At 45.9% G+C, this 22,856-nt stretch overlaps 1 protein-coding gene and 1 non-coding gene across 2 annotated transcripts; one reads left to right on the forward strand and one right to left on the reverse strand.

Moving 5' to 3' along the window:
• Positions 1 to 1,561: 1,561 nt before the first annotated feature.
• LOC119172179 (protein argonaute-2) lies at positions 1,562 to 22,844 on the reverse strand. Its single transcript, XM_037423204.2, has 4 exons — positions 21,947 to 22,844; positions 8,730 to 10,428; positions 7,349 to 7,481; positions 1,562 to 2,293 (listed from the first exon to the last, which is right to left on the reverse strand). Exons 1-4 carry the CDS (start codon positions 22,812 to 22,814, stop codon positions 1,682 to 1,684), a joined length of 3,312 nt encoding a protein of 1,103 aa, XP_037279101.2. The 5' UTR covers positions 22,815 to 22,844; the 3' UTR covers positions 1,562 to 1,681.
• Positions 8,315 to 8,456, forward strand: LOC119173039 (U4 spliceosomal RNA). The gene has a single exon (XR_005109994.1). It is a non-coding gene; the product is annotated as a U4 spliceosomal RNA (small nuclear RNA).
• Positions 22,845 to 22,856: the final 12 nt, after the last annotated feature.

Consider the following 22,856-nt stretch of genomic DNA (forward strand, 5'->3'; position numbering starts at 1 on the left):
TGAAAACTAGCATCCTGTGCGTAATTTCAACAGAAATATCTTGAACAATCGCGGAGTCTCAAAGTTTGCGGCGTGGTCTGCGCCGAGCATGGGTAACAGTATTTGTGGCTGACACCTAACACACGGGTATAAAGGTCATAAAATCGCGTGACGATATAGGTCACCAAAAGGGGGTAATATTAATAATTAAAGTTTACGCCCAAAAATTACGATAATTTTTAATATAGAAGCCGTAGATGGGGGCTCCGGAATTTTTAACTATATCACACAGTCCTGTACCATTTTCCATCCATCGAAATGCGGCCTCCGCAACAGAGGTCAAACCTGTGCTACCCAAAGTGGTTGGGCGGGCGCGGTGGCACGCACAGCGGAAACAAAACAGCGCAAACGACGGAACACCGAAGGAAGGAAGATATAGAACATCCCTGATTTACGCCAAAGTTTTATCAACACTGCTCCTTAATCTTGAGTTTGGTCATCAGCACCGCACTGAAGCATCAAGAAATAAGAAACAAGAAGTGACAAACAGAGATGGTATAATCAAACTATCAATTCAAACCAGGCCCACTGGGCATACATTCATCAAAGGGATAAATCAGCTTCCTTGCCTGCCAAAGCAGTTGAACGCGGGCTCGTTAGACTGCTAGTATAAGGCGTGCTCTTGACCTTACTGTCCGACTTGACCGGCAAAAAAAAAAAACATCTCTCCGGTAGCTGTACAGTCGCACGCAATATGAAGCTTAGAGCGTGAACGTCGGCCTGCATAACGACCCAGGGGTCTAGCGAGACATCGCAGAACACTGAAAAAAATCAAAATCGCAGTGGCAGTTTCTCCGCACAATCTGTAATTTTTATGTGCCTTCGTTGTTTTGAAGTGGGCATATATATTGCGTGGTGTTGGAGAATAAATGTTTCTTGTAAGTAATCGATGATGAGTGTTCCTTATAGGGTTCTATCTTGCGTGCCATCTTATATCCATTTTTACCTACGTTAGTTATCACCTACATGAAATCTGCAGGTAGAGCTATAGGCAGCCAAGTTGTGTGACACATCTGCAAATGTGCGCCTCGTAAACGCGGGACAAAAAGACAACATGGGACAAAAAGAGACACATTGCAAAAGGATCAAAATGTGGGCCAGTTGGTAATTCATTTTCTTCGTTCAGCGAACTGGGAGCGCAGAGAAAACACAAAGGACGAAGCGAGGAACCACACAACACGAGCGCTCGTGTTGTGTGGTTCCTCGCTTCGTCCTTTGTGTTTTCTCTGCGCTCCCAGTTCGCTGAACGAAGAAAACAAAAAGAGACCTTGAAACGAGGAGGGTTGCATTCGTTCAATTCTGCCCCCTAGTATTTTCAGCTCATGTTCACAAAGCGCACTTTTGAAAACGTATCAACACCAACTAGCGCACCTTATAGCTTTTCCAAACAGGTTTCACACTACTGTGGCAATCAACATCAACACAACGAAACGTAACCGTGTCAACCACATGAAACAAACTTTCAGCGCCTCTCTCAAAACTGGTGCTGTGTGCCCTCGCACCCAAGAAAAGGTCAGGCAAGTCACGGGAGTTAAAAACAGTTTATTTACAGAAAATTTTGTGCGGTCAGTAAAATTTCTTCGCGCTGAAAATGTCACGTTGCGTCAGGTGAAGGTTTAAGCGTCTATCATCCATGAGGCAGTCACACAAAGTACATCGTTTCCGCGATAGACGGCTGCAACGTCACTGCCTCAGTATAATGCGCTTTCGTCAACTGGCCACGAAGACCGCGGCCCTCTATGTGCTTCTTCGCCCGGAAGGCAGCCAGGTGGGCATAGTAGACCGGTGCCGGAGTGCTTACACTCCGGGTGCAGCGCGCGACCAGATGGCACAGGTCGTATGTGAGCTTCTGCAACTTGTACAGATCGTATTTGGAGTCGTTGCAGAGAATGTGGTAATGCGCCGGCCTGCTCGTTCCCAGCACGCCTTTTTGGCTGCAGAGAAAGAAGTTGTCGTGTTCCGGGTGGGTTATCGTTTCTTGGACGGTCGTGCCGGGAGGAACGTTGAACTTCTGTGGTTTGTCTCCACGTAAAGGCTGAAAACGAGTGTGGTGGCGCTTTTGCACGACAATGTAGGTGAGGGGAGGATTGAACTTCCGACCCATTGCTTGACAGGCTGATCGGATGTCATTTACTTCCTTGGCCTTCAAGTCCTTGAACTGGCCTTCGCCGACACCATCCCTGTAGACGATTATCTTCTCTGGTAGTGCCTTCCGGTTTTCTTGGTAGGATTGCAAGTGGTTCAATACCATGGCCTGCGCAAGGCCAAACTTAAATGAAGGCCGCCGCCAAACAAACGTTTTGCATTTGTACACAAGATGAACACTATTATGAACTCACTGAAGCTTGTACATGCGAACACTGAGACGTACTTGTAACAGACATTAATGTTACCAATGCGAGTGCTTTTTGTACTATGACAGCACGCGAAATTGTCGAATTGCGCAAAGTGAACGACGATGTGAAAAAGGCGTAAAGACCAGTAGAACAACAATTACGTTATGTCATCGATGTTTTGCCGTCATTAGGTGTTAGCCTTTAGATTGATAATTATTCTGAGCCACCTTATGGTTTTACTGCACTCATAATTTCGCAAAAAAATTGTTCGAGCGAAGAAATGATCTCATGAGAATACAGAACTGCTTAAACGATGTTGCGAAGAAAGAACGATTCCGCGTACCTTGCTGCGAGTTACCTACAGTCTCGGTAGAGTATTTTCCCTTATTACAACAACAGGAGATTCCAGAAGTCAGAACGGTACGCTTGACGCCTTTGATATTTTGCCGTGAACGAGCAGTTTGCAATTGGTATACATATCTCAAGTGATGAAATGACTTGCGTGAATCGTGCGTAGCCTATTTGTATAAAAATTCATTCTCTTACGCATTGCAATCATTTTTCGCATGTTAAATTTTGTTTCTTATTGAGGTAACCTTTTGAAGTTCTGAACTGTGCGGTGCGCCCATGGTGTACTCGGTGTGCTTAAAACAATTATGGTTCGGCGCTTTGTAGTGTCTCTTATTCGTGGCTTTTTTTCTTTCACAGCAGGTGAACAGTTTTCATCTTATGTTTTATTACATAAATATGAGCAAGAGTGGATATCTGCGTTTCTCTAGTGAGATGTAGAAGACAGAACCCAGACCTTCCAGCTTTTTAAATGGAAAGCATTTCTTGGCTTACTGCACATCTTAAGCCGTATCTATATCTCTCCCTCTAATTATCAATACGCTTACGTCTGATGGTCGATGACTGAACTTGAAGCACGCCAAAGTTTGCAATGGAGAGCATTAGTGATTTAGGAACACTGAACAGATGATTATAACAAATGTGTAGATACCCGACATGTACCTCATGAAACGCTTTCTTTACCTGCATACCATGGCACATTAATCACAGGTAGAGAAAATGAAGCTTTATTTTGCGACCAGGAACGGCGATCACTGAACCTCAAAAACAGAACGCGCACGCGTTATTGAACTTGTGCGTCCGAAAATGCGGCACAGGCGTCGACAGTTGTGTGCAAAATCGTAGGAAACGAAAGACAGCAATGCGCACTAAGAGAACAAATCTTGCCCATGAAGTCTGCGGGGCAGTACAGTATTCTATCAGATAGTTACATGTCTGACAAATATCTCCGGCTCTTTGTTAAAATAAATATGTCTTTCTCTGTTTCCCTCTCTCTCTCTCTCTCTCTCTCTCTCTCTCTCTCTCCGAGAGTTGCACAGTTGCTTTAAAAAGCTGAAGATAAAACACAAGAAAGATGCTATATCATGCTGACGTCCTGCGCTTGCCGTATTCACCATCGGCTTTGTAACGATGCAAGAAATGTTGCGTAGTGACTCCTGTAACTGGTCAAGCTGTGGTTAGTTCCTGCAAAACCCAGACGAATATGGTCGAAACCGCCTTTTCCAATCTGCACATCAGCCCACTGTATCATGCCGTCCATTGTAAAGTGACACTAGGGCCTTAATATGAGCACCGCAGTTACGTCGAACTATAGTGTGCTTCTTGAGCGCCAATGTAATCAACTTGCCTAAGAAACTAACGTGAAATCACGCAGCCGGAAACAGAAAATCGCATATATTCTTGAATATAGATACTCTCGTCAAATACTCCATACCTTCAGCGAATGTCAGATCGCGCCGCAGCGCACGCGCTGTAATCTCCCACGCGTACTTAGCCCCGCTGAAGGGAGCGACGCTCCCTCGCGCGCCCTTATGTCGCGGTGGGGAGGATAGTGGATCGTTCGTCTTGACTGGCCTCGAACCACGGTGCAAGAATACTTTAGGGCAGCAAACTCCGCGACCATCCGCTGCCCGATAATGTTCTGCTTCGCAAAACATCCGAGAGATGGCGCTACAAACTTCGCCCCCCCCCCCCAGGTAAAGTGCTTGAGTATTCTTGGAAAAGTACCGTCAGGCGTCACGCCGAGCACCCTCCTCTCCCGCCTTCCACCTCTCCGCTACACGGGACGTCGCCTAAGAAATACTCGCGAACCTTTTTTTTTTTAATTCTTTTTTCGCCGTACCCAGCTCACAGCCCTATCCTATAAAGAATACCATGTCAAACTGATCAAACTGATAACGAATGTGCCGTGCGTGACTTGGAATTAGACCGACCGCCCAGCGATAGTGAAACGAGGGGGGGCACAAGGGATGTGTGGCGATGGATAGAAGTTGCGCGTGTTATCTGCGTGACATGGCATTCTTGAGAGGAAAGTGGCACGGGGTGGGCTGTAGGGCCGGCGCCTGCACGGTGGAAGAGGAGGGAGAGGAGGGTTGAACACTTTGGAAAGGATATGGAGAATAGTGTCGCTACTTTCTCTATTAAGGGCCTTTAGCCCCGCCTTCCCTCTCCTTTTGGTGTAGGAAAGCCCTCGGACGAGATAAGTAGCGACGCTCATTTTTCGTCACCACAACACCCTCGCCGCACACTGAACCTCCTCCTTCACCCTTCCCTCTTTCGCGGCGCCGCTCTACGAGTGTCGTGTCGTTGATATCGCATGATAATCCGATTTTCTCAAATTTGGAAACTGTTGCCCACGTGCCGAATGTGCTTTGCGGAATTTGCCAGCAGCCCACCATGGTCCTCAGTCCGGCGAGCCATCTATCAGCACACCGCAAACGAGAACATAATCTGTCCCTCCCCACCAAGCGCTCGCTCGACGACATTCACTCACCTAAAGTATTCTTGCACCCTACCTCGGGCGTTACCTGGAACGATTCTGTTGTAGTTACTGGGCCACAAAAGGCCATTTCAATCATTGCAGTCTTCATTTCCGAAAAGCGCGTGCTTTTCAAACACAGCGAAGCAACAACGCAGGCGCTTATTCGAGTGCAACTGTACCTGCGAGTACGTTTCGTGCGTCAATTGTGGGTGGGAAAAGCCAAACACGTTTCGATCCGCTTTCCTCTCTGCGCGTGACCTTCCGATCTGTTGCTATCACATTCTGGGTTTTTTTTTAATTGACTGTATTCTTTCTACGTCACTTTAAGTGAAGCATGCAAATACAGTCTTCCGTCTGGAGAGAATGAATAAAACTTATTTGATGTACGGCGCGAGAAAAAAAAAATCTACGAATAGTATTCTGGAAGCTCTGCGGGCAGTAATATTGAAAAACAAAAGGATGACATAGTGCGTCCTAAATTGGATGTCCTAAATGATAACCTAACGAAAAGAGGCCACAATTTGTAGATTGCAAGGGCACAGATAGGTGGCAGCATCATATATTCTTAGCAAAGCGCAGAAAACAACCGCCTTTAATGCATAGCAATACATTGCCAGTGCAACGTAATAAACAGTACAATTCATAGAATTATTTATGCATTTTCTATTATAACGAAACACTACAGAATGTGAACGTAGCAATATGGTGCCTCAGATATGAACAGTGTTTACTTTTTGGTCGAAAAATGCGCGCCAGCTTGAACTTATAAACCTTTCTAAGATTGTGGGGCGTTGAAGAAGTTGAATTTTAGCCTAGTTGCTCAATCGGTTCGGTTGACAGAGAGAAGAGTCAAATGGTGGACGGGCACACAGACAAATTTCTTTAAGAAAGTATCTCAAGGACGACTATCGTGTTTAAAATGCGGTAGGAACCACTCTATCTACTGCTTCGAATGACATTGACTCCGTAAATGACTAGGATCTGCAGATTTTTTTTTCAGTCCATCAGCAAGGTAAACCTGCGTTACGGAGCTACTACTTAGATTTCGATCTGTGTGAACTGCTGAAGATTTACTTCGTCTTGTAGAAAGGTGGAATGGTGGTGTTTCGATGAAAGGACCCACCTGTGTGGTAATTTAGAAGAGCGCTTACGGCGGGGCTGTTATGAAACTCGAGAGCTTAGCCTTTGTGATGATAAATGCTCAAATTTAGAAGACACCCTGGAGTGACTAAGTGTGCTATCTTGGTACAGATTTTGCCAACAGTCAAAATGTGGAGCTGCTTTCGACTCGCCCATACAATATATTTTGCCCGTCGGGCTCACTCGACCTTAGGATGAACAATTTTTTTTTTCCGACGATACTTTTTTTCAGCGGAACTTACTAGAACTCAAGTGCGCTATAACAATACTCCATCGTACTCACTAGAACTCGTTGTCCGAACCGAGTGAGTGAGCCAACTGATGAGTTCGTTTGCGCATTTGTAGGTTTTTCTATACCATACTGTTAAAGCCACATAGCAGAATTATCTCGCACAATTGATACTTTATTAGGTACTTTTTAGCTTCGTACATTTAAATACCAGTTGCGATAGACTCACCCAAAAACAACCTAATCATTGCAAATTATTCGCTAAGGCATGTATCAAAAATTTTCCATGAAATATATTACGGGGGAAATGCAATTGTTTGATGGATATGTGGGGTTTAACGCCACAAAAGCACTATGTTATTATGAGAAACACCGTAGTACGGGGCTCCGGAAATTTCGACTAGCAGGGGTTCTTAACGTGCACCCAAATCTTTGCAAATGAGCCTACAGCATTTTCGCCTTCATCGAAAATGCAGCCACCGCAACCGGGATTTGATCACGTGACCTGTGCGCCAGCTGCAGAGTGGCTTAGCCACTGGAACACCACGGCGAGGTAATGAACTGCAAGTGATACGCAAGCAGAAAAAAAAAGCTGCTGAAAGAAACGTAAAGTGCTATTTCACCTAAACTTTGTAAGCGTAAAATACCTGTGTAGAAACCATGACACTGTTGGTTTGACATCGCTCTTGCCACCACCTCTGAGCATACACGCACACACACTCAAAATTTTCGAACTATGTAAGGTGAACAAATGAGCGGGCTGTTTTCACTGACCTTTAAATCCATCACGACTTCCTTGCGACCCACCGGTTGATTATCGTTGTCCATCTGAACTCCAACCCGTGCGCGATATTGGAATGCGTGTTGGTCCATACTAGCGACACATGCAGAAAGGGACGGCGTGTGACTGCGTGAAAGAAACAGTACTGTAAGTTTGCGCATCCATTAGGCCCTTCTGGCCTACACTTCACAGTCTGAAACATGAGCAGGTAAACAGAATTGTTTAGGCAGTCTGCGTATCTGCCGAAGCAGTGCCAATTAGCATGAAGGCTGTATTTATGAATAAGTTCATACAACGCTCTCGTCGTTTTAACATGTATGAAATCAGTTCGAATAGGAGTTAGAAAAAGCGTTACTGAAAATGGCACCTGTAGGTAGCCAAGTTGCGCACAGTCACCGTTGGTAAGCACAGATTTGTGGCGAAGCCGCACTTTGGTTTTTACAGTTGGCGTGTCATCGAACGCCGATACACTTTCCTGGCCCACCGCTGTAGACTTTCACATGAAAGAAGGCCCTCACTTACTGGACTTTATCCAGGAACTAGAACGCTGTTGTAGCAGACTCAGGTGCGATTTTTTGTTATTTGGGGGAGGGGGTATTGTTAATAAACGCTAATAAGCTGCACCTAAGGAGCCCTCAGTGAAAAGGTCCACAACTATTATGAACCCAGTTTACTGCAGCGGCGACAGGGAGCACAAGAATCGGCCTGCTAATGAGCTTTTCTGCAATGCATGGTTGCTAGGGGCATCTAAACCTGTGGTGCAACTTTGCTACGCAAAGGTAGCATATACTGTGGTTCTCGAAAAAGAAAATGCCTGCAACACCTGCTGGTAGAGAAGGAGAAGGAGAGAAATTGTCTAAGGTAGAGATTTTATGCCGTTGTCGCCTGTTTATCATACCCACTTACAAGCACACTTCAAATCAGCATATTTGCTTTTCATTGACGTGAACCGGGCATATATCTTTGCGCAGTGGAGGTGTCGTACCCAATGAAGTGACAACTGTGGGGCGAATATTGCCAGTGAAAAGCCGTTTCACAATACCCCACTTTGATGACGTGAATCACCGTCGGCCGTGGCAAGTTTTGGACGGAGCTGGGCACCGTGCGGTAGGTAGCATAACCACTGGCCATTAAGGGTAAAATGACTGGATTTCAATGCAAGTCAAACGCGTAAAATAGAGATAAAATTAGGTCGGCAGATGACATTAAGAACATAGATACAGCTTGGCAGCAGAAAGCAAAGGTCCAAGTTGATTGGTGGAACATGCAAGAAACTTTTGCACCGAAGTGGGCGGAGTAAGAATGATACTATTGCACAGAGTCACTACTTTCTAATGCTAATGAAAAGGAAGTTCAAAGTCAATGAGTACTCACGTGTCCCCTGGAGCAGGATGATTTACATCAATACCAATGACCATAGCATGTGTAATGGTCTCCTCACTGTCAGTCTTGCAAAGCACGTTGTTGCAGCCGCCAAGCTTGGCATTGATCTTTAGGCAGATGCTGCGCCACAGTGGGTAATTATTGTCCGAGAGTCTTTGCACTTGTAGGCACTGTGTCAGGACTCCGACACTGACATCGGCAGCCGCTTTGACGGTCGCATAGAGATTAGGATTTCCCAGGACAACAAGGACAAGCTCTGCTGCTTGCAAATCTTTAAAACCATTACAAAGACATTTTAAAGGGTCATCCGTGGTGGTTATATCTTTGAATTCTGAGTATTCGAGCTTAATTCCAAGACCTTCGCCGATGTCTGTCAGCTCTATACCTATATTTTCGTTTATTTTACAGTCGACTGCCAGTACTGAAAAACGTGTTGGACCGTTCCGTGAACTGAAGAAACGATGGCTGAAAAGCATCTTCCATGAGCCTTCGTCTGGCATCAGCTGACCACGCATAAACTTAACTGATGGTGGTGAGATAATGCGGCCATTGAGCTTTACCATCTCCCCGATAAGTTCAATTCTGAATTCGTTCAGAGTATCTCGACTAGTCTTGAAAAGTTCGTCCGCTGTGTCCTGGATGAACGTGAACCGCTCCATGGGGTTTGAATCGCGAAACGCTTCTTGGATCACTTCTTTAAAGGCCTCATGTCTGTACGGTTGTGCTGGTATGTGGCATAAGTCCTGTGGTAAGTATTGATCTTGACCCTCGCATTTTATGCATCGTAAGTGTGATTTTATCTTAAGGCCCTTGTTCTTGAAGTATTGGGCGACATTCATTTTTTTTTCTTCGACCGTGATATCCTGATCTTTAGCACTCTTTTCACTCACACGTTCCACTCGGTAAAACCGTTTGTAGCCCAAGTATGTAGTATATATTTGCAAACCTTTCAGCTCCTTTGACAACAGCTCCGGCAAACTGCTAGCACCTCGTTCTTTCTTCACTTTTTCTGCGAACTTGAGTAGCGTCATTGAATGACAGAAAGACATTGCAGCAAAGTCGATGTTTAGCATCGGCTCGCTTTTACAGGGCCGAAAGGTTGTGTAGAACCCGTGATACACTTCGGCTAATTTATCAGGAGGATTATGTGGTAATTTAAAAAAGTATCGTCCCACAGCTTCGTGCGTCTGGCTTGCTGCGTGCCTTATAAGAATATCGAGTGCCTGTATATGTTTCTGGTGTACATCGGGGTCGAAGGGACTTTTCAGCTCTTCCATGTCTAGGGTGGAAGCGAGTTTCAGCGTAATGAAGAAGTCCTGGTTGCTTTTTTCGTCGATGGCTACGCAATGTTCAACTTCCTTTGATGGCAATGGCTTACTCGTGTAGAGGTTTTTTGTGCCGTCAAACGCCAGCACATATTTCTTGAACGCTTTGGACTGTTGAAGAGCCTCTACGACACGACGCTTGACCCGTGTGCTGAAGCCTCTTGGCTTGGTGTCTCTGGAAGTATCGGTCTTGTTAACAGTTTTGATTTCCACATCATAGTGGTACACAACACCACTTAGCCGTTGGATCCGGAAGTAGTTTGTGCGAAGCGATATATTTCCAGATGAACTCGAAGACTGTAGTGGACTTTGCTCCAGCATGTACTGAGCGCCTTGCTTTTGGGGTGGTTTGGAAGTGCCAGAACCTGCAAGATCAGCGAAGCATTTGAGCTTGCCGGCATTACACGAAGTGCAAAAAATAAATATTGCTCCGATTATATTTCCAACTTGTTTGCTGTGTGTTGTGAAAATGTCGTGAAAATGCCTCAGCTACTTCGATTCGAATAGTTTTTAAGTGAAAAAGCAAGTGGTTACGCGAAATCGCAAACAAACATGCAGAAAGAAAAAGCCGTAGCGAGCTGAATAGCACTTCAATAGCATAGAAGTTTAAAGGCAACTTCCAAGAGTTCATATGTCAGTAGAACATTCACACGCACACATTTCTTGGTATGCCCACAGTATTCAAGTCAGCATCATGTTTTAATGATCGTAATACGCAGCTGTTCTTGACATCTGTAAACGTTGTTCAACGTCTACTAACAATAATTTTGGCAAAATGCTCACCTCTTGCATAACATGGCTTTCAGACTACGTTTAGGTAATTTTAGTGCGAGTAGTTCATTCGAACTTGAATTTTCTCAAAACCTTTCCGTTTCTTTCATTTGCGTACATTGCGCATTCTCGTCTTCAGCACCCCAGTAACGTTCCGGCGAGTTGGATCTCTGAGCTTCATCCAGCAATTTTTGTTCAAGATGCAAACACGAAGAAAATTTTATAGCAGCAGATCTCCCATGACAACAAGAAGTTATTTCGCAGACTTCGATTAGAACTAACTCGTGGATTGAATAAGGAGAATTGAGCGCTGAAGAACGCTCAAAACTAGTTTTTACTGCCTTCAGTTCCGGTTACATCGGCTTAATACTGACTCGTGGGTGTATATAAGGCAAAAACAGAGACTATTCTTAAAAACACGACGTGGTTATATCGAGTAATTTTGTATACTAGTTGCAGTAACGCATACTGCGCAAGTCCTCCTAATTAAAAGTGCCATCAGTTTTGATGAACTATGCGGAATGACTGCCTTCGCAGTATTAAATTTGCTTATTTTTCTCAAGAGATCGGTATACAGGGCGTCTAAACTATCACGTAGCACGATTTTTATCAAGCGAAATTTAGGGACGCTCGGGCTTCGCCTTCAAGAGTAATAGTCTGGGGTTTAACGTCCAAAAACCACCGTGGGATTACGCGAGAGACCGTAGTGGAGGGCTCCGGAAATCTCGACCTCCCGAGGTTTTTTTTAACGTGCACTGCGAATCGACACCACAAGTGCTTACAGCATTTTAGCTTCCATCGAAAATGCAACCGCCGATGCCGAAATTCGATCTCTCAACCTGCGGGTCAGCAGTCGAGTGCTTCAGCAACTAGACCACCGTGGCGAGGAGTCTTCAAGAGCAGATCGCGATAGCTTGATCTGGACTTGTGTGCATCACCTTCTGCAACTACTTGCTTCAGTTCTCTGCTGCATGCCTCTACCGTGCCATGAAGTAACGATGGACAGCGCGCATAACAGCGCGTAAGAGTACCAATATGTTCCCATTGCGAACACAGCCCACTATGCCACAATTAATCCTTTCGCGAATCAGTGACGTATATACGCGTCGGCCGCGCAACACGTGAACCCACGCAGCTGTTCACTTTGTTTATTCTTTTGCTGCTGCTGACGATTAAATGTACCAACCCTTTGTAACGGGTACGCTTCTGAAATACTCCTTACATGTCATTATTTTCTTTTTGAAGCTGTTTCAATAAGTGATTGTGATGCATACTGGCTGAATGAGATACTCACCAAGAACCGGAAGTTGTATATATACATGTACACTCAACAAAAACTATCCGAGTGTGGGGGTTTTCGCGGCTCATGACCTCTGAGAATTCTCTCGCGTTTGAAATTACTAGCATGCATTGGAGTGAAAGGTGATACATTACGCAGTTTTACCACCACCCCTGAGGCACGTAGTAAAGGATGCCAAATTCAATTTTACCACGTGGGGAGCTTTCTATCACGAGATTTTTAAGCTGCGTTTCAGATTTTAGTACCATGTGACTGCAAGCGGCAGCTGCTTCGGCAGCTTTTGCCCCATACCCCCTAGTGACGCTATCAGTGAATCCTGAAGGTACGCGAGGTTTTTTTTTCCGGGGGGGGGGGGGGGGGCATCGTCGTGTTCGATGACTGACCTCGAGTCAACGCACTTTCACGGGAACTCGGAACAGCATAAGCACGACAAGTGAGGCAGCATTCTGTGAACGAAAAAAAAGTACGGGACGGGGAGCTCTCCAAATAAGGAACGCCAGGCCTGAGCGGAAGGCGCAGCAGAGTCGCAGCGAAGGCTAGAAGAGCGGCCATTGAGAGCCTTTCCAAAACACTCATTGGGCAACTACTGCAAGCACAGTTGCGTGGTACCCACTAGGGCATCAATAATGAATTTTTGGGTTGCAGGCTGGCATTCGCTATGCTATTTTTCGTCATTCTTCTGAGAAGCGTGGTATCCGCTAAACACTTGCGAGGAATTGTTTGCCAATTGTCCATGCAGTGGCTGACGACGATGAGAAATTATGACTGAAGTTAGTATGCGCCACAGTTAATAGGGAAACAAGAACAAGCTTTTGTAATGGGTTGCAGCATTGTACGGCCCACTCGTAACGCTAATCACATTGTGCGATAACTGGTTGTACTTTCGCTGCTATAAAAAGCTTTATAAGTCGTATTAACGTGATTGCTTTCCCGACATCAAGCCTGCCTACAAAAGGTTGACAGTGCTAACACTGGTGAAGCCAAGGGGCCAATGTGCCCGCGAAATATTTGATAGTCAAAAAGGCGAAATCCGGTGGGTTTATAAGAAAAGGTCCGTGCGACTCCCAGCGACGTGCAGCCCACCTTGAGTTCACGCTTCCACTTTTAACGGTTATTGTCAATCGATGTGAAAAAAACAGCTCTCCTGCCGATATGCTACACGGCAGGTCAAAAAGTCGTGCCAATATATACCGGATTGTCGAAGTGCAGTCGAGTAACGTGTACAGTCTTTTCGAGTGGTGTTTTATTCTGTATTTGTTGTGTGTGCGTGTATGTATGTTATTTTATGTGTCATCAATTCTGCCGTCATTTGATATTTATTAAATTTGTCGACTCTGGGTAAGTTCACTCGTCAACTTTCATTTTTTTTTACCACCTGAAATAACTTCCAGAAATCGCCTCAAAAACCTTCCGAAGGCCGTTAAAATTGACCCTCTATACTCGCTCAAAACATAAAAGGGGTAAATAATAACTGCCCTTCCTACGTTCGAAAACTCGGTTATCAAGAAAATAAGTTTTTACTTCGGCTAGTAGGTGGTAAAAAAGCTGGAAAGATGGTGCGCTAGAGTACAAGGGGTTCACCCAGTTTTTTTAGGTTATTTCAGGTTATTTTCGTTTAGTGTAACTGTTGATGTCTAGGTCACGGACAAGACGATTTTTTGCTCACAACCAACGACGGCGAAATTTTGGGGAACGAGCTTCATAACGTCAACGAGAATAATGGTGTTATCCAAAGCAAACCGTCTATTTAATGTTCCGAGTACACTGGAACCGCTGGTATGTTCGATGACTGACCTCGAGTCAACGCACTTTCACTGGAACTCGGAAGAGCATAAGCACGAAATAAGGACGATGAAGTTTTAATAATATGTCCTCAATATTTAAACATGACAAGTCCTCATACGACTATTAAAATATCAATGAGTCGTATGTAGGCACGTGACATCTAACTCCGCTAATTTGGGCAACCCAACAATTGCGTGTGCATTTTATTTGAATTTGCTTGCCGGTACGTAAAGAATATCTACGAATGTGCAAAAATGAAACGTGGTTAAACTGTGGCACGCGTTATCCGAGCCCTTAGTTAGGCTCACTGTCAGGTAGCAAATATAAATGGCGAAAAACAGATCACCGTCTGCCATTTCGCAGCTGAAGTGCCACATTGGCCTTACAGAGCCTAGTCGAAATCAGTAAAGCGTTTCTGCCCCGCTACCTACCAACGAGAACAGTCAGCCGTGAATTCTTGATAATGAGAGGTACGTACAATCGAGTGGCATGAATGCCTTCGAGATTGTGACGCATGTTGAAACCCACTGCAACTTGTAACCTTGCCTTAGTGTGAAACACTTGTCTCCGGAAACGAGTTAAGTGGTTGCTAGCAGTAAGCTTACTTGAGGGCAGTGCTTTATTTTGCCTGTCGGAGCACAATCACCTGTCATTTTTTTACATTTCGCGAGCTTTCATTAACAACTGAGTCCCCTCAAACAGGGCACCAACTTAGTCGTCTAAAACAGCACATTTAGATGTCTTTGATAATGCCTACATATGCCTCATGGGCATTTTAATACTTACTAGAGTACTCATCGAGTTATCTATACAGTATTATTCAAACCTTTTTACCCCAAAAAATCGTAACTAATAATACTGGGAGAAATGTACAATAGGTTTGGTTTGCGAGACAAAGTTCCTGTTTTTATTTTTTTTTACTTCATCCTGTGTCATAGTGGGGACGCCCTGCATACCCGAAGCTAGAAAACATTTGATCTACTCCTTCCTGCATGGACTTCATGACACTACTCGTAGACCGTGTTTCGTTTGCATCAATAAAAACTGGATGTTGTACTACTTTGCCTCGTGTCATGTATATATAAATATACTCACTCTTGCAACATAAACATATCTTAATGCGCTTCGTCAATACGAATGTCATCTGTGAAAAAGAGATTTGCGCCTCAGCCGCGACGAAGACGGGGAGCGTCCGACACGCTGTCGAGCCTCGAAAAATAATAAAACAGCGTGAGGGAGAGAGGCAAAGAAAATAGGTTGCATAAAGCCAAAGCTACAATGAAGGTTTTCAAAACCGCAGTCGCCGTATAGTGACGTGTTGACCGACTGTCATTTCAGCCACTTGCGGCATTGTGCGGTACTATTAGTAGCAGCGGCGTTTGTAAAGAGTTTGTTCCGCAGAAAATTTGGCATCGGCGTTGTTGGTTGCTCGTAGAAAATCAACTCTGAAAAATCAAGATGCGATTGAAATACCGAAAATTGCCGGGTCCGAGTGAGAATCGCTACTTGGGCCGTTGGCTTAGCGGGCAGGTGTTGCCCGCAGCTACGCCTCTGCCGGGTAGTACGGTGAAAAAAAAGTAATAACTCACGATGCACAAACACACGTGTCCTGTATACAGGCTTCACAACTTAGTAGGTAATATCGCAATAATATTGCGTGGCACGAGCACTCATTGCCATGAGACATCAGAACACGTAATTATCACAACGACTTCATGGTTCAAAGCCGGCCACCCATTTCATAAAGCAGACGTTACTGCCAGTGTTCCGTAAAGACCACTTTGTGGGTCCATAGGACAGTGGAAAATATTTCACACGCATGATGGCTTGTGCTATTAAGCATTGCTATGCCTAACAGAAAATGAAGCCATATTTGAACTCTTTAATGACACAAGCCACTTTCAACCTTATCGATTACTTTGTAGTACTAATAGAAAATATAACATTCTTGAGTAACATTAAACAAATAAATATATGCACTAAGTGGTTGAAGTGTGCACTACAGACCGGATATTGCCATCTCATTCAACTACTAAACAAGAAGTTCAAGGATTGCCCCTCTCCTTATTTTTTCCTGATGTGGAGATCTGTCCTCTCCTACCCATGCGTTGCATACGGTGGGCTACAGTGCGCCATGTTCCGAAGCACGACTCCCTATGACGTGGAGCTGAAATGCCTGGTTCTCAAACGGCCCAAAGCAGGCGTCTGTGACAAGACGCCTGTTGAACACTATATATAAGGCACAACTGCACGGATCAGTTGTGCCTTGTACGGTGTTGACCCCTAATCTTGCGTGTCCTAATGACGTACCGGCAGTCATGCATCGCTAAAGACTGGAGTCCTTGCAAAAGACACTCTTGTTATTTCAATTTCAGCGCGCGCCATCCATAACTGCGTTCGTACAACCACTATTATGGGATCGTCATCTATTTCTTCCGCTCGGCTCTCCCAAGCACACCGGAAGACTGACTAACGGTGACTCGCCCTGTTAGGCATTGGTGAAGCATAATCGCCGGGTTTGACAAAACCTTGCGATCGTGGCCGTAAAATGAAGAATGAAGATGGCGGTTTTCACAATATGCGAGCCGGCAGAACAAAGACACCGAAGCTTGGCCGTAGGGGACGCCTAACACCACAATTAAGTACAGAGCGAAGATCACGCCTTGGCAATTCTCCACAGAAAGTTAATGTATGCATGGCGCGTGAAAGGTCGAAATTCGTCAACGAAGCGCCGGTGTTATAGAAGTTATTACGCATCAAAGTACAAACACATGGCAGACCCTTAAGCAAACCTCACAGCTTAGCATTGACACCAACTGCGGCATGCGACTGGTTAAACGTGGAAGGACTAATGCCACTTACGTGTTGAAAAGGGAAAATGACGAATGTTTCCTATAAAGAATAGTTTCGTGCATCACGACTATGGACTTCGTAGGCTCATCACTCAAGTACGGCATGTCACGCTCACGTTCTAGTGCGGACGTCACGCGTTGAACAAGTTCGCGCCACCCTGAGTTGACACTTGCAAAGTAAATGAAAGCCTGCGTTTGTGAGTGACAGCTAAGTCACGTTACATGCCGAACCCTAAGTAATCGGTAGAATGCACCACCTAGAACGGAGACGCGAGCTCGACCCAGGGCACGTATTTTGGGCCAGCAAAATGAATGTGGTCCATGTGTCAGTACATTTAATCGAGCCCGTTAACTAACTGAATGGGAAGAAAACGCCGTGGTTTATTAAACAAAAAAAGCAACAGGACAAGTGAACTGCAGGATTGGTAGCGGTTATCACAAAATTCTTGCGAGATTGATTTGTGCCGAGGTCTAACATCAGAGGGCACTTCTGTTTTACGTATTCAAAGTGAGCATGCTTGAAAACGTACTTGAATTACGCGAGTCGAAAAACGCCAGGCTTGCGTGGAAGGTGCAGCACAGTCACAGCGAAAGCTAGAAGAGCAGCCTTTGAGAGCCTTTTCAAAACACTCAGTGGGTAACTACTCCAAGCACACTTGCTTGATACGCATTAGGGAAATAATAAGCTTTTAGGCAGTAGGCCGGCATTCGCTTTGCTATTTTTCGTCATTCTTCTGAGAAGCGTTGTATCTGCTAAACACAATGACTTTTGTGCCAGTTTTCTATGCATCGGCTGACTACGATGAGGAATTATGGCTGAAGTGGGCATGCACCACAGTTGATAAGGAAACAAGAATAAGCTTTTGTGATGTTTGGAGCATTAGACAGCCCCGCTCGTTACACTATTCGCATTGTGCGATGACTTTTTTTTTTCTAGTGTTGTAAAACGCTTTTTAAGTCGTATTAACGCGATTGCTTTTCCGACATCAAGCCTGCCTAAGGCAAGTTTGACAACAAGTCACAAGCACCGGAGTAGCTCAGTGGTAGAATACTGGGCTGGCACCCAGTATACCCAGGTTTCGAGCCCCACTGTGTCTATGGTGCTAGGTTGTTTTTTTTATTTCACGCGATGTGGTTACTACCACCGGCGGCGTAAAACTGCGCGTGACCCGAGTTGTGATCTCGTAACAGCTTTCGCTGTAAAAAGTTTGGTGCGTAAGGACCTGCCATGAAGCACCACTGATGAATATAGATATGTGGGGTTTAACGTCCCAAAATCATCATATGATTACGAGAGACGCCATAGTGGAGGGCTCTGCAAATTTCGACCACCTGGCGTTCTTTAACGTGCACCCAAATCCAAGTACACGGGCCTACAACATTTACGCCTTTCTCAGAAATTCTGCCGCAGCCGGGATTCGATCCCGCGACCTGCGGGTCAGCAGCAGAGCACTATAGACCACCGCGGTGGGGCATAAAGCACCACTGTCAGCGTCGATAATGCAGCAACGCATTGTACACACACAGCGGTGCACTTTATGCTATCTTTAATGTAGAAAATATTGTGAACAAGTATGTCGCGATAGAAAAAGAAATAGCTGATGCAGAACACACTTCGTGTAGGACCGTACTTAGACACTTTGGAAAGACCACTGGTGGAACTGCAGTTTTGGGGCAGCATAGATTTCACCTAGCGAGTGGTACAGATGCGCAGCGGCCAGGAGTATAGAAGGCGGGGTTGCAATTTTCGAAGGTGTCGTGGTTGCTGAAGTAGCGAACTCAAGAGCTTTGTTCATATAGTGTGTAGTGGTTACGCAAGCCTAGAAATGATGGCAAGAGGGTCAGTGCTAAATCGACGTCTCACGGTGGCTCTGATGAGTGGATAAGTATGCAGCAACGGAAAAGAATCGCGAAAAGATAGAAACGCGAGGCAAAGAATACAGGAGGGGCGGAGATCCGGTCCATCTTTGTGGCATGGGTGTCATGGTGTTCGGCTACTGGCCAGTACGTTGCGGGTTTGATTCCGGCTGCGGAGGTCACATTTACATGAAGGCGAAAGGGTAGAGGCCCATGTAGTTTGCGATGTCTTTGCTTCGTGAACAACATCAGACGGCCAAATTTTCGAATCCCCTCCACTGAGACGTCTGTCAATCTCTCAATTTCGAGACGGGAGAGCCTCGGTAACAAACACCTAGGAGCAGGTTCGCTGTAGTTATACTTCTGCAGGAAGAGTGTTTGCGCTACTTTTATCAAGCGAATCAACAATACAATCAATATTAGCACTTTACTGAAGTGCAGATGCCCAAATGTTTCACTGTCTTAGAAACAGCAATTAAATGCATTATACAATGGTTGTTTGGTTAGAGGAACAAGAAGACTGCTGTAAGTCTGTCGCAGTTATCTGCAATAGAAAAGCCCACGTAGTTTACTACGAGAGAAAGAAGTTCTATGCTGTGATTAGGCATGCTCAACATAAAGGAACAACTGGCTGTCGATAAAAATTGGGTTAGAAATAAAACTCCTTTCACTTTGGAAATGGCCGCATAAAATGGCAGCGCAAATACGAAATGAAACTGAGAAAGTACCGCGCGTGAGCAGGAGAATTTCTGCGACAAAAAAAAACAACGAAAAGAATGAGGTGACGCTTGGCGACGATACGGCAGGCAGTAATCTCAATAGCTTGCACGGACTTCGAAATTGAAAAAAAAAATGGTGCTGGTAGGCGTTGCACAACTACGGTGTACAGTTCCCACAGCAACCGGTTGCATATTTTGTACATATCGGTAAGATATGAAATACTATCACGATCCTTCGAGTCGCACCACGTTCCTAGTCCGAAGTGGGCGACCGATTCTCCCGCCGAGAACGATAAGCCTAGCTTCTCGATAAGATCACGTGCCCGATAGCTTGTCCAGGTAATTTTTTCCAGTTCAAGGCATTGAACAGCCAAGGCCTAATTTTTTTTTTGCCTGTGGGTGTGTGTAGTCTGTAGTTTCACAAGGCTGAGCGCCACAGGAGCCGGCTGTGCAGAAAGCTAAATGAACAGCCAAAGCCTAACAGTGTGTGTGTGTGTGTGTGTGTGTGTGTGTGTGTGTGCGTGTGCGTGTGTGTGCGTGTGGTCTCGCTTTACAAGGCTGAGCGCCACAGGAGTTGGTAGTGCAGAAAGCGAAACAGTAGCACAATTTCCAGCTAGATATAAACTACTGAAAATACGCGCGGCTTATGTCTAGAAGTACGAGGCACGCCATAGTGAGGGGAATAGGAAATCTTCAGTCATGGGGTTGAGCTCATAACGGCTTTGGTTTTTAAGCCTGCGTTACTTTATATACACTGCATCAAATCCCAATATCGTTTCGAAGGCTGGAGGCCCGGGTGCTTAGGTGTAGTTCACGGTCAAAAAAAAAAATCCCTGGTGGTCACGATTTCCGAAGGTCTCCATGACGACGCCTCCCCATAATCACATAGCTATTTTGAAACCTGAAGGAAAGCAAAGATTACTGAGCAGACATGGCGTGACGCCTGATGCAATTATGTGCTAGACGCGACATTTTTATAGCAACACGTGTACAATAGAAAGTCTCTAGTGAGCTTACAGCGCGAAACTGGGTGACCGACATCCACGATGTCTTATTCAGAAGCCTGCAGAAACCATCACGCGGCCTAGTGGTAGAGCACTTGAGGCCTAAGATGAGCGCCAGAGTTCCTTTTTGTGCCATGTAAGGGGGATAGCGACGATCTGCTCAGGCGGCCGGATATAACACTCTAAGGCAGTCTGTATTATCATAGCCGGCTGTCCAAGCTGGTGATACAAGTGGAAGTTGGGTAGCTTGTGTGAAGTACGTGGTATCAGAAATGCGTGATTGTATTGATATACATGTATAGATGCGTTAGCACGATAACCATATGCAGGTATTGCGATATGAATGTAACGCTATATCTTGGACACGTGTTAAACGACACACGTGGCTGGCTTTGTGGCACTGTCGAAGCTTTTGCTGGCGACTACAGCTCCACGAGGAAAAGGCTAGGATTTCTGCTTGTAATTTGATTTCTTCACGGGATGCGGCACCACTGTCCCATATTTAGGGTATGACTTAATGTTTATGAAATGATCAGTGGCTGCATCAACCTGCGTGAATGCGATCACGCTGAAGCGTATGAAGCAGTGTAAAGCTCGGAATAAACTTTCGGTAGTGTACTGGCAAGCTAGCTCCGTTATATTTTGTCCAGCACCACGTTGATTCTTGGCTGTGCACATCGACACTATGACGGCACCATCAAGATTAGTTGTCCGGAGTGAAAACCCCGTGAAGTCAGGCAGAGCCATTTGCAAAAATAAGCAGAGGACGATGTAATGATACCGAATATGGTCACACCGCATGTCAGGTACATCAGCTATGTAATACAAGGTGAAGTGGTACGTTGCACTTGAAATGTGTGCACAAATAAAAAAAACAACTGCAGATATGACGCAACACGGCACCCAGTACTATTTTGCTTCTTATCCCCTCGTTTTTTTCCGCTGAGCAAGCATGTCGATTCAAAAGCACCCATAAAATCATGCAAGACAAATTGCAGGCAAAGATAGTGGCTGTAACCTACGCAATTATGGCTTCATAGACATGCATTGTTCACACCACGATGCAGTTAATTTCTCTAAGCTTCCGGAATTCGCATTCAGCCGAGCGAAGGCGATGATGCATATATCTACAGATACCACGGAAGGCGAATCGTTTTATAACATTCATTGGCATGCGCCTTGAGTTATGTCAGTAAGCGTGGCCCACGGCTTTTACCAAGAACTGTCGATACTATTAGTTCGCACTTCATTGTACGCATGTTTCATTGGTTTTCGTATAAAACCAACACACCATAACGTTGGTTCCTGGCGCTTCGCCTGGGAGACGTGGTGGGAAAACTTCTATTTAAAACTGGGACACAGCACCATACTAAGTGGGAGATAATGAGATTGTGCCGTACGTACGCCTTTAAACAAAGAAGCCGCCATCACGGCACTACTTAGATGCACCGTATTTAACGTGGTAAAGACAAATTTACCGTGAGCAAGACGGGCTTTCCTAAAGAAATCCGCACGTCCGGGTGACACACCGCGTTTCGGAGCAAACGATCAACTCAGAGAATTCATAGTTAATAAATGACGAACTGTTCACTCACCTCGCTCTTGTGCAACATTTCTTCCACTGCCTCCGGGACTATCACCGCTCCAAGCACCTCCACTGCCTCCGGGACTTCCACCGCTCCAAGCACCTCCACTGCCTCCGGGACTTCCACCACTCGCAGTGCCTTTAGTGAAGGGATTTCCACCACTCCAGGCGCCTATACTGCCTAGAGGGCTCCCACCACTGCTAGCGCCTTTACTGCCTAGAGGACTCGAACCGCTGCAAGCGCCTTTACTGCCTAGAGGACTCCCACCGCTGCTAGCGCCTCCACTGCCTAGAAGACTTCCACCGCTGCTAGCGCCTCCAGTGCCTCCAGGACTTACACCGCCCCAAGCGCCTCCACTGCCTCCAGGACTTCCACCGCCCCAAGCGCCTCCACTGCCTCCAGGACTTCCACCGCCCCAAGCGCCTCCACTGCCTCCAGGACTTCCACCGCCCCAAGCGCCTCCACTGCCTCCAGGACTTCCACCGCCCCAAGCGCCTCCACTTCCTCCAGGACTTCCACCGCCCCAAGCGCCTCCACTTCCTCCAGGACTTCCACCGCCCCAAGCGCCTCCACTGCCTCCAGGACTTGCACCGCCCCAAGCGCCTCCACTGCCTCCAGGACTTGCACCACCCCGAGCGCCTCCACTGCCTCCAGGACTTCCACCGCCCCAAGCGCCTCGACTGCCTCCAGGACTTCCACCGCTCCAAGCGCCTCCACTGCCTCCAGGGCTTCTACGGCTCTGACCTCCTCCACTGCCTTCAAGATTTTCACTTCGCCGATGGCCTTCAATGTCTTCACTTCGTCTAGAACGTGCTCCCCGTCCAGATCCTCTTCCCCTATGAGAGCCTCGTCTATTGTCTGGATCACCCTCCGCCATCGATGCTGTGAACACGTATGCGCGACACAGACGATTGCTGCG

The sequence above is a fragment of the Rhipicephalus microplus genome, chromosome 4, assembly GCF_043290135.1.
Source record: "Rhipicephalus microplus isolate Deutch F79 chromosome 4, USDA_Rmic, whole genome shotgun sequence".
NCBI lineage: Eukaryota > Metazoa > Arthropoda > Arachnida > Ixodida > Ixodidae > Rhipicephalus > Rhipicephalus microplus.

Excerpts from the sequence above, each read along its gene's own strand:
- LOC119172179 (XM_037423204.2), bottom strand. The coding sequence starts at position 22,814 with ATGGCGGAGGGTGATCCAGACAATAGACGAGGCTCTCATAGGGGAAGA. Across the intron at positions 7,482-8,729 it reads CATCCTGCTCCAGGGGACAC|TCACACGCCGTCCCTTTCTG; the intron begins GTGAGTACTCAT and ends TCTTTCACGCAG. Across the intron at positions 2,294-7,348 it reads AAGTCGTGATGGATTTAAAG|GCCATGGTATTGAACCACTT; the intron begins GTCAGTGAAAAC and ends GGCCTTGCGCAG.